The sequence below is a fragment of the Pelophylax lessonae genome (genome assembly GCF_965119305.1).
Source record: "Pelophylax lessonae genome assembly, chromosome: 4".
NCBI lineage: Eukaryota > Metazoa > Chordata > Amphibia > Anura > Ranidae > Pelophylax > Pelophylax lessonae.
In genome coordinates, this window is record NC_138771.1 from 638,951,840 (window position 1) to 638,963,741 (window position 11,902).

The 11,902-nt window shown below is 45.7% G+C and overlaps 1 protein-coding gene across 3 annotated transcripts in view; it reads right to left on the reverse strand.

Moving 5' to 3' along the window:
• TM4SF5 (transmembrane 4 L six family member 5) overlaps positions 1 to 1,530 on the reverse strand; it is a 258,377-nt gene extending 256,847 nt beyond the window's left edge. For all 3 annotated transcript variants that reach the window (XR_014225147.1, XR_014225148.1, XM_082254163.1), the window contains exon 1: positions 1,287 to 1,530. Coding sequence is in view for 1 of the 3 variants with exons in the window: in XM_082254163.1 (XP_082110289.1) it covers positions 1,287 to 1,457 (171 nt within the window). In the remaining 2 variants the exon portion in view is untranslated. The remainder of the gene's footprint in view (positions 1 to 1,286) is intronic.
• Positions 1,531 to 11,902: the final 10,372 nt, after the last annotated feature.

Here is an 11,902-nt window from a genome sequence, read left to right on the forward strand (position 1 = left end):
CCACCCTTCACAGCTATAACAGCTTCAACTCTTCTGGGAACGCTGTCCACAAGGTTTAGGAGTGTGTCTATGGGAATGTTTGACCATTCTTCCAGAAGCGTATTTGTGAGGTCAGGCACTGATTTAGGATGAGAAGGCCTGGCTCGCAGTCTCCGCTTGAATTCATCCCAATGGTGTTCTGTCGGGTTGAGATAAGCTTTCTGTGCAGGCCAGTCAAGTTCCTCCACCCCAATGTCTTTGTGGAACCTTCTTTGTGCACTGGTCCAAAATACTTGGTTGATGGGCGATTATGGTGTTTTGTTTTTTTTTTCAGGGGTTGGAATTGGCCCCTTAGCTCCAGTGAAGGGAACTCTTAAGATGTCAGCATACCAATACATTTTGGACAATTTCATTCTCCCAAGTTTGTGGGAGCAGTTGGGGGATGGCCCCTTCCTCTTCCAACATGAGTGCGCACCAGCGCACAAAGAAAGGTCCATAAAAACATGGTTGAGCGAGTTTTGGGTGGAGGAACTTGGCTGGCCCGCACAGTGACCTGACCTCAACCCGACAGAACACCATTGGGATAAATTAGAGCGGAGACTAAGAGTCAGGCCTTCTCTGCAACATCAGTGCCTGACCTCACAAATGTACTTCTGGAAGAATGGTCAAACATTCCCATAGACACTCCTAAACCTTGTGGACAACCTTCCTAGAAGTGTTGAAGCTAGTATAGCTGCAAAGGGTGGGCCAACTCAATATTGATCCCTACGGACTAAGACTGGGATGCCAGTCTTGGGGACGCCAGTTTGGGGATGGCCCCTTCCTGTTCCAACATGACTGCGCACCAGTGCACAAAGCAAGGTCCATAAAGACATAGATGAGCGAGTCTGGGCTGGAGGAACTTGACTGGCCTGCACAGAGTTCTGACCTCAACCCAATAGAACACCTTTGGACAGAACTAGAGCTGAGACTGCAAGTCAGGCCGTCTCTTCCAACATCAGTGCCTAAGCTCACAAATGTGCTTCTGGAAGAATGGTTAAACATTCCCATAGACACACTCCTAAACCTTGTGGACAGCCTTCCCAGAAGAGTTGAAGCTGTTATAGCTGCAAAGGGTGGGCCAACTCAATATTGAACCCTACAGACTAAGACTGGGATGCCATTAAAGTTCATGTGCGCGTAAAGGCAGGCGTCCCAATACTTTTGACAATATAGTATATATACTATGTCACCCTGCAGAAGGAGGACAGACTCATAGCTCCCTTCTATCTCTCTTATTATACATAAACAGGTAACCTGTTACTCACAAATAATCCAGCGCCTCCTAGACCTGCCATCAGCCAGACTTGCAGAGTGATGTGGTCGGTCCATTTGGTTTCCCCATTAGGAAATATCAGTAATAGGTTGGCAATGATGGCTATGAATGCCATGGGCAGTAGCGCCAGCCCGACAAATCGAGAACATTTCCCCGTACACATTTTGGAGGCTCCTCTGGGATGGAGAACCCAATGCTATTTCTCTGTAAATCCGTTGTGTGTTTTCTCTGCTCACTGTATGTTGGTTTAATGATAAGGAGATGGGCAAAGTTCATGGAAGTTATCAGTCATGGATAGAGGACGGGTCCAGACGAAGGAAGGGAGGAGGGGGAGCGATGGATAACAGGGAGAGATCACACAATGGCGACAAGAGATAATTAATATTGACAGAAAACAAGAGTGAGATCAGATCAAAGAGCAAAAAAAAACTTAACAATTTAAAAAAAGATTTAATGGGAAGAATAAGGACAGCTAAACCATCCTTGGGGCACCTCCAATGCACCCCGATCTCTGCCAACACATATGGTCTTTCCCATTATCACAGATCAATAAAATGACTTCATACTTCCCATACACGTATGCAGTCAGGTGATAGAAATGGCACTTCAAGCTGATGGTTTTTTGAACCACCTGATTGGCTGATGTTAGACAAGACATATGACTATTACTACCAAACAATGTAGTCATCGTCCATTACCTATAGATTACCTATAGGGGACATTCCAGGCACAATGAAGATTATGGGCGTGCTTCAGATTTGGATCCACCATGAGTTCCACCTGAACTTGAGTGGTTCACAATTCGCTTAACGGGCAAACTAAGTTTCCAGATTTGGTCAGTTTATCCCCTCCCCCCAGGCAAAAGTCTGACAGGAGAGGATCTTTGGCGTGGGTCTAAGGGCTCATTTACACTTTCTTCATCTTTAACACACATTAAAGTGCCTACCACTTCAACATGCTTTTTTGATGTTTTTTTGATTCTTCGGTGATGCTTTGGTGACGCTTTTTTGAGGCTTTAATATAGCTCGGCAAATGCCCTGTGTGTGTGTTGATTTTCTATTTGTTTTAAAGGGGCCCTGGGGAACCCAAGCTCTGTAGTACCCCCACTCAGCAGATCCCCAGCTCATTAGTACCCCTGTTCAGCAGATCCCCAACCTATTAGTACTCTCGATCAGCAGATCCCCTGCTCAGTAGTTCCCCCAGCTCTGCTGATGCCCTAGCCAGTAGTAACCCCCAGCTTTGCTGATTCCCCACTCAGTAGTAACCCTAGATCTGCTGATCCCCAATTTCCATAGTAACCCCCAACTTTGTTGCTCCTCTGGCTTGTTGATCCTCCTCTTTTTACGGTTCATGCTTAACTCCCGCTATATTCTTTCCACACTGCTCAACACGTGTTACATCTGCTAGCTTCTCCTCATCTGCTCCCCAGGTCTGCTGATCCTCTGCCGCTCAGTCCCCTCTCACCTATGGCCACAGCATTCCCATGTTGCACACTAGGTGTGCCGTCTGCAAGTTGCTGTGCTCCAGTCCAGACCCCACTCACCTTCCTGCTGCTCCATGCTGCACACCAGATGTAACAACTGTACCAGACGCTTCAAGAATACAGTTGTGTTCAAAATAATGGCAGTCCAGCATCAGTCACCAGATCAATCACTGTTTTTGGTATACATTATATTTCTACATGGCAAATCATTTTCTAGAAGGTGTAGTAGACTAAGAGCCCTATCATACTGAGGCGCTTTTCAAGCGCTTTGGCGCTAAAAAAAAGTGCCTGAAAAGCTCAGGAAAATATATTACCATTGAAATCAATAAATTTTTTCACACTGGGGCAGTGCGCTGGTGGGGCGGTAAAATAAATCCTGAAAGCAGCCTCTTTGGAGCATGTTTGGAGTGTTAAAAAAAGCACATCAAAAACCCCCTCTCTATTGAAATGAATGGGAAGCGCCTAAAAAGCGCACAAAAGTGCTTCAAAAGCGCCTCAAGATGGTTCTTGAAGCAGTTTTTGAGTCACGTGTCCTTAAAAAAGCGCACCGCTAGCGCTTGAAAAGTGCCTAAAAAGCACCTGACAAGCACTGCAAAAGCGCCTAGATTTTTATGGGTCGTTTTCAAGAAGCGCCTCAGTGTAACTGCGGACGTCTTTCCAGTTCACTTGTCGGTTTCCCAGTGCATCCTGGGATATCTCAGACCTGCAATACCTCCAAAACAAAGTGAAGCTAAAGCTGAATAAAAGCCTCTCAAAAGCTTCATCACTGACTTCTATTGAGGCTTTAGAGATGTTTTGTTATCAGTCTAATTTTATTGAATAGAAATGTTTTATGTACAAAATAACCATATACATATGGTACTACGTACCTTCACAAACAATACACAGGGTTCGTACGGTCATGAAAATCCTGTAAAAGTCATGGGATTTTGACATGACACTTTCCAGGCCTGGAAAAGTCCTGGAAAATGGGCAAACTTACTAAGTTTTGGAAAAGTCATGGAAAAGTGTTGTACAACTATTTATTTTTGTCTCTGGGCCCCCTGTATTCTGTGGGAGCGGGGGACAGTAAGTGGACTATTTTCTCTGTTTCGGGTTTAGGCGGATTAATCAGCTGCAGCGCACTGCACAGCTGAAGCCTGATCACTGGTCTCTTCAATATGAATAGACCGTGACAGGCTGGGAACTCTGCGGCGGATTGATCCCGCTGAAACCTGAAACTGAGAAAGCATTTACTGTCCCGCTCTCAGGGACGTACCAGCGGGGGGGGGGGGGGGGGCGCGTGCACTGGGGGGGTGTCAGGCCGTTGTCCGCCGGGCCGCCCGCATCACTGCACTATGGGGGGGGGAGGGGGTGTCAGGCCAGTGTCTGCCGGGCCGCCCGCATCTCTGCACTATGGGGGGGGTGAGGGGGTGTCAGGCCGGTGTCCGTCGGGCCGCCCGCATCTCTGCACTATGGGGGGGGGAGGGGTGTCAGGCCGGTGTCTGCCGGGCCACCCGCATCTCTGCACTATGGGGGGGGGAAGGGGGTGTCAGGCCGATGTTCGTCGGCCCGCCCGCATCTCCGTGTGAAGAAGGCAGCAGCAGGAAGAAGGTCAGTGAGAGTGCCTGAGGAGTCTCGTGTGCTGGATAGGAGGGGGATGGGATGGGACAGCTGCATAGAGAGGAATTGAACTTTCATATTCCTCATGCCTCATGTCGCTGAATGTTGTTACTCCTCCTCTCAGAAGCTGCACTAGGAATATGGAAAGTTCAATTCATCTATATGCAGCTGCCCCATCCCCCTCCTATGCAACTTCCTTTGCTGGCCCTTTTAGCCCCCCCCAGTGCTCTTTTAGCCCCCCCAGTGCTCTTTTAGCCCCCCAGTGCTCTTTACCCCCCCCTGCTCTTAGCCCCCTCCGTGCTCTTAGTCTGGCTCCCCCTCAGTGATTTCCTGTCCCCCCCCCCATGTCCACAGCCTTTGACCACCTCCTGTATCATGTCCACAGCCTTTAACCACCTACTGTACCATGTCCACAGCCTTTGACCACCTCCTGTATCATGTCCACAGCCTTTAACCACCTCCTGTACCATGTCCACAGCCTTTGACCACCTCCTGTACCATGTCCACAGTCTTTGACCACCTCCTGTACCATGCCCACAGCCTTTGACCACCTCCTGTACCATGTCCACAGCCTTTGACCACCTCCTGTACCATGTCCACAGCCTTTGACCACCTCCTGTACCATGTCCACAGCCTCTGACCACCTCCTGTACCATGCCCACAGCCTCTGACCACCTCCTGTACCATGTCCACAGCCTCTGACCACCTCCTGTACCATGTCCACAGCCTCTGACCACCTCCTGTACCATGTCCACAGCCTCTGACCACCTCCTGTACCATGTCCACAGCCTCTAACCATCTCTTCTATCATGTCTGTAATCTCTGACCATCTCTTGTCTTTTATCATGTCTGCAGTCTCTGAGGGGGTCTGGAGAGGAGTCAAAAGTGGGAGTGCTGTCGGGATGGGGATCACAGGAGAAGTCAGACATGCGTGGACTGGGGAAAGGAGACTACAGGATAAAACCAGAGCATGGTGCACCTAAGAGGAGGTCAGTGACAGTGCTGCCCGGCCAGTCTGAGGGGGGGCACTGATGTAAGGGGGCACTGTTATAAAGGTTCCTCCTTATATCAGGACACCCCCCCTCCCTTCCTGCATTCACTCTGTGGTCACCATAGTCCCCCCTACATCAGAGTTCTCAGCTTTTTCACCCATGTGCCTGAAGTGACACCCGCTTCCAGTTGCGGCAGTGGTGCTTCCATCTCATCCACTGTAAAACAAGGGACCATTTTGTGTCGTGCTGTATCCAGAAACGAAACCCTAACCGCAGAGGTACTGTACACTACAAAGATTGTCATTTATTTTAGTAAAAATATGCTGGGTGTGACATGGATTTTCTTCTTATTTAACATGTATACATAGACATTTCATGAAACTTTAGGTCATGAATATTTACGTGAAGTCATGGAAAAGTCATGGAATTTTATTGGTAAAAATGTGTATGAACCCTGAACAAACATAGAGTGAGACAATGAACAGTACTTTTAAAACGTACCTAGATAACAGTGCGTAAGATGTATAATATGTAAGCACCACACGGAGAACATAGCATGTGTGTTATATAGGCCATTGCTGGTACACAAATGGACCAATAAGGTTTCATATCTAAAGGGGGGAGACATAGCACCAGCTGTTGGGTCCAGGGGGGCAGTACACCTCACCCCCCCCCCCCGCCCCAATACCAATGAAGATTATGGGCCATAATAGTCTTTGGCATAAAAGCTACAACTCCAGAGAGAATACCAATATCAGTAAATAAATAAATAAATACATCTACAAACCAAGAAAAAATAAATATACAGTGAGGGAAAAAGTATTTGATCCCCTGCTGATTTTGTATGTTTGCCCACTGACAAAGAAATGATCAGTCTATAATTTTAATGGTAGCTTTATTTTAACAGTGAGTGACAGAATAACAACAAAAATATTGATTATATATGTATATATTATATATTTATAATATAAAGATTTGCATTTTAATGATTGAAATATGTATTTAACCCCTTTGCAAAACATGACCTCGTACTTGGTGGAGAACCTTTATTGGCAATCACAGAGGTCAGTCATTTCTAGTAGTTGGCCACCAGGTTTGCACACATCTCAGGAGGGATTTTGTCCCACTCCTCTTTGCAGATCCTCTCCAAGACATTAAGGTTTCGAAGCTAACATTTGGTAACTCAAACCTTCAGATCCCTCCACATATTTTCTATGGGATTAAGGTCTGGGGACTGGCTAGATCACTCCAGGAGCTTAATGTTCTTCTTCTTGAGTCACTCCTTTGTTGCCTTGGCTGTGTGTTTTGGGTCATTGTCATGCTGGAATACCCACCCATGACCCATTTTCAATGCCCTGGCTAAAGGAAAGGAGGTTCTCACCCAAGATTTGATGGTGCATGGCCCTGTCCATCGTCCCTTTGATTCGGTGAAGTTGTCCTGTCCCCTTAGCAGAAAAACACCCCCAAAGCATAATGTTTCCACCTCCATGTTTGACCGTGGGGATGGTGTTCTTGGGGTCATAGGCAGTATTCCTCCTCCTCCAAACACGGTGAGTTGAGTTGGTGCCAAAGAGCTTTATTTTTGTCTCATCTGTCCATAACACTTTCACCCAGTTCTCCTCTGAATCATTCAGATGCTCATTAGCAAACTTCAGATGGGTCTGTACGGCACTTTCTTGAGCAGAGGGACCTTGCAGGCGCTGCAGGATTTTATTCCTTCACGGCGTACTGTGTTACCAATTGTTTTCTTAGTGACTATGGTCCCAACTGCCTTGATATCACTGACAAGATTCTCCTGTGTAGTTCTGGGCCGATTCCTCACCGTTCTCATGATCCAGGATGTGAGATGTTGCATGGAGCCCCAGACTGAGGGAGATTGACAGTTATTTTGTGTTTCTTCCATTTAAGAATAATTGCACCAACTGTTGTCACCCTCTCACCAAGTTGCTACAGACCTACAGCCTTGTGTAGGTCTACAATCTTGTCCTGACATCCTTGGACAGCTCTTTGGTCTTGGCTGTGGTGGAGAGATTGGAATCTGATTGATAGAGATGGCCTTGCGGTTCGTCCGGACGTCGGTTCGCGGCAAACTTTGCTTGTTCGCTACCTGCCAAATTTTCAGACACATGGCATTGCTCGCGGTGGCCATATTTTACATTGGGGAGAACTTTGACCCATGACACAGCCGTCAGGTGGAATGGGACAGCCAATTGAAACATTCTGGCACATGGACAGTCCCCCTACCCTATAAATAGACCTGACCTGGCGGCCATTTCACATTGCGTTTTCTGCCAGTGTAGGGAGAAGTCTGCTGTGTTCGTCAGGGAGAGTTTGCTAGACACATATAGCGCTGTGAAGATCCACAAAAGTCCTTTCCAGGGCTGGTATTTCGGTATAGGCCTCCTACAGTCTCTTTTCAGGTTAGGGAGAGGTATCCAGTGGTTGCTTTAGGGGCAGTTAGAGATCGGCTGCAGTCACAAATCGCTCTGTCAATGTCCACAAAAGTCCTTCTCAGGGCTGGTATTTCGGTGTAGGTCTACTAGTATCTTTTGAGCTTAGGGAGAGGTATCCTGTGGTTGCTGTAGGGGCAGTTAGATATCGGCTGCAGTCTCACAGAAATCGCTTGGTAAATGTCCACAAAAGTCATTTAAAATGCTCCAATGTCGATTTAGGGTCTATTACAGTCTCTTTAACATGAGGGGCAGGTATCCTGTGGTTGCTTTTGGGGCAATAAGATATCAGCTGCAGTCGCACAGAAATCGCTTTGTCAATGTCCACAAAAGTCATGTAAAGCGCTGCAAATTGTTTGGTATTGCTGTGCAGTGCACTAAAGGCCGACTACAGGCCGACACTTAGGGTTCTGTGTACTGTGAACATCTACTATACCTCTAGCCATCAAAAACTACGTTTTTTGCTGTCAGTTCAAACCATGTGAGCTAATTTTTGCAGCCTATACTGGCCGACACTTACTTCTGTATACTGTGTGAATGCCTAATGTACCTTCAGCCACAGAATACAACGTTCTTAGCTGTCAGGTAAACGCATGTGGGCTAATTTTTGGGGCCTGTAGTGGTCGACACTTACTTCTGTATCCTGTGAATGCCTAATTTTTCAGACTGGAAATGAAAAACAATGGGTCTGTAAAGGATCCGCCAAATTGTGGAATGGATGCGGACCCATTTTACAGGTGTGTGAATGGACCCTATATGTATTAGACAATTTATTTACCGGCTGCTGTCAGTTCTGGCTGATTTATGAAAAAAAAAATATATATATATATTTTTTGCTGTTAAAAAAAAAAAAAAAAACATTTAGGGCAACTTTTTCAATTGCAATACTTCTGTTATGATATTGTCCATGTGATGGGGCTATTTGTGCACAGCTAGTAAGTATTTTGTGGCTGCAAATATGACCTAAATGTTTTTAAAGTTCGCCTCCCATTAAAGTCAATGGGGCCCGCCGCAAACTCGTGATTCGCGGACTTTTGAGAAAATTTGCGACTGGTGTTCGTGAACCGCCCCGGCCGATGTTTGTCCATCACTACTGATTGATTGATTGCTTCTGTGGACAGGTGTCTTTTATATTGGTAACAAGCTGATATTAGGAGCACTCCCTTAGGCCCCTTTCACACAACGTCAGTTGTCATCCGTTTTTCGTCAGTTGTTATCCGTCTTTCATGCGTTGTCATCCGTTTTTACATAGAGATGCATTGATGTCTGTTTTTCATCCGTCAACGGATGGATGAAAAACGGACAAACGGACAGCGTGTGTGAAAGGGGCCTTAAAGAGAGTGCAACTAATCTCAGCTCATTACCTGTATAGAAGACACCTGGGAGCCAGAAATCTTGCTGATTGATAAGAGATCAAATACAAATCAATGTATAACTTTTTTGAAATGCGTTTTTCTGGATTATATTGTTGTTATTCTGTCTCTCACTGTTAAAATAAACCTACCATTAAAATTATAGACTGATAATTTCTTTGTCAGTGGGCAAACGTACAAAATCAGCAGGGGATCAAATCGTTTTTTTCCCTCGCTGTAATGGTTCTGCAAAGAGATTGCGCATTTTTAGATGACTCCCTAAACACATTCCAAAAATCTTGAATAGGAGGGCATTCCCACTAGATTTGGAAAGAGACAACCCTTAGAGAAGTGGCACCACCAGCATGTCAGAAGCTTCCTGATGTCTCCGATGGAGCAGGGTTGGACACAGGAGGCATTTGAAGCACCAAGAAAATGACATGGGGTATCAATTTTTGAAGCAAAGCAAACACAATGTGTGAACAGAACTGTAAGGTAACCATTTTATTTTGTGACACAGGTTTTGATTGGCATCCAGAGTGCTTTAATAAAGCCTGTCCAATGCCATATTTTGAAGCAAGTGTAAACGAGCCCTTAGTGTTTATGTTCATGAGTTTTGACTGGCCATGGAACTACATTTATGGACGATGCGATTGACGTTGTAGTTACATCGTGGGAGATGTTTTTTTTTTTTCAATAAAATATTTTTTTAATGGTGTTTTTACTATTTACATTGTTTTGTGAATGAATAACAAGTTATTGTATTAGTAGCAACTCATTAACATAGGAAGGAGGGCTGTATATCTTCATTAAAGGAGCCTTCCAGATTCTAATAGGCTCCCCGGCAGACTTCCACATCCACTGGCCAAGGGATGTGAGAATGAGACCTTTTCCTTACTCCTTATCAGCATGGGGACAAGTGTGACACCCTCCTAGTTAGATTAATAGGATGTTAGGTACATTTTTTTTTTGGTTCCTCTCTGTAGTCAGTGGTGCAATTGTTGGGTGCTTTTCCCTGTCTGGATCTCACAGGTTACAAGCTTGATTGCTCTCCCCTGTTTTCCAGAGGCTTCTGGAACATAGAGGGCTGAGCAAGGCAAATAGGCAACCTGAATACTTAAAAATGAGGTCTCCCCTTTTGGGGAAAAAAAAAAAAAAAGAGGTCTCCCCGGATCTCCCGGAAAGAGAGATATGGGGAAATAGAGGATTTTCACGCGCCAAAACAAAAGAGGTACAGTCATATACAAAAGCAAGATAGAGTAAAACCAACAATGTTTATATGCACCAATAAAATCTAGAAGTAAATTCTACAAAATATTTAGTAAATGCTACTAGGCTTGTTATACAACCAACAAAGCACTTAGAGGAAATAAAGAGTAAAGGGATCAACGCGTTTAACTGTGATGGTCTTCTTCAGGATCCACTTCATATTCACAACCTTTTCACTGGTAAGTAATGCAAACAATACATTATACTTACACAGAATTACTACAGATTTATACATGCCAATTCAAAATAAAGAGGAAAAAGTATATAATACAATACTTGGGCATGGAGGTTGCCACTGGAGTTCTCTTCCACTCCTCCATGATGACATCACAGAGCTGATAGATGTTAGAGACCTTGCGCTCCTCCACCTTCCGTTTGAGGATGCCCCACAGATGCTCAATAGGGTTTAGGTCTGGAGACATGCTTGGCCAGTCCATCACCTTTACCCTCAGCTTCTTTAGCAATGCAGTGGTTGTCTTGAAGTTGTGTCTGGTGTCGTTATCATGTTGGAATACTGCCCTGTGGCCCAGTCTCCAAAGGGAGGGGATCATGCTCTGCTTCAGTATGTCACAGTACATGCTGCCATTCATGGTTCCCTCAATGAATTGTAGCTCCCCAGTGCCGGCAACACTCATGCAGCCCCAGACCATGACACTCCCACCACCATGCTTGACTGTAGGCAAAACACACTTGTCTTTGTACTGTACTTTGTACACCATCCAAACCAAATAAGTTTATCTTGGTCTCATCAGACCACAGGACATGGTTCCAGTAATCCATGTCCTTAGTCTGCTTGTATTCAGCAAACTGTTTGCGGGCTTTCTTGTGCATCATCTTTAGAAGAGGCTTCCTTCTGGGACGACAGCCATGCAGACTAATTTATGTAGTGTACGGCGTATGGTCTGAGCACTGACAGGCTGACCCCCCACCCCTTCAACCTCTGCAGCAATGCTGGCAGCAATCATACATCTATTTCCCAAAGACAACCTCTGGATATGACGCTGACCACGTGCACTCAACTACTTTGGTCGACCATGGCGAGGCCTGTTCTGAGTGGAACCTGTCCTGTTAAACCGCTGTATGGTCTTGGCCAACGTGCTGCAGCTCAGTTTCAGGGTCTTGGCAATCTTCTTATAGCCTAGGCCAGTGATGGCGAACCTTGGCACCCCAGATGTTTTGGAACTACATTTCCCGTGATGCTAATGCACTCTGCAGCGTAGTTGAGCATCATGGGAAATGTAGTTCCAAAACATCTGGAGTGCCAAGGTTCACCATCACTGGCCTAGGCCATCTTTATGTACAGCAACAATTAGTTTTTTCAGATCCTCAGAGAGTTCTTTGCCATGAGGGTCCATGTTGAACTTCCAGTGACCAGTATGAGAGAGTGAGAGCGATAACACCAAATTTAACACACCTGCTCCCCATTCACAACTGAGACCTTGTAACACTAACGAGTCACA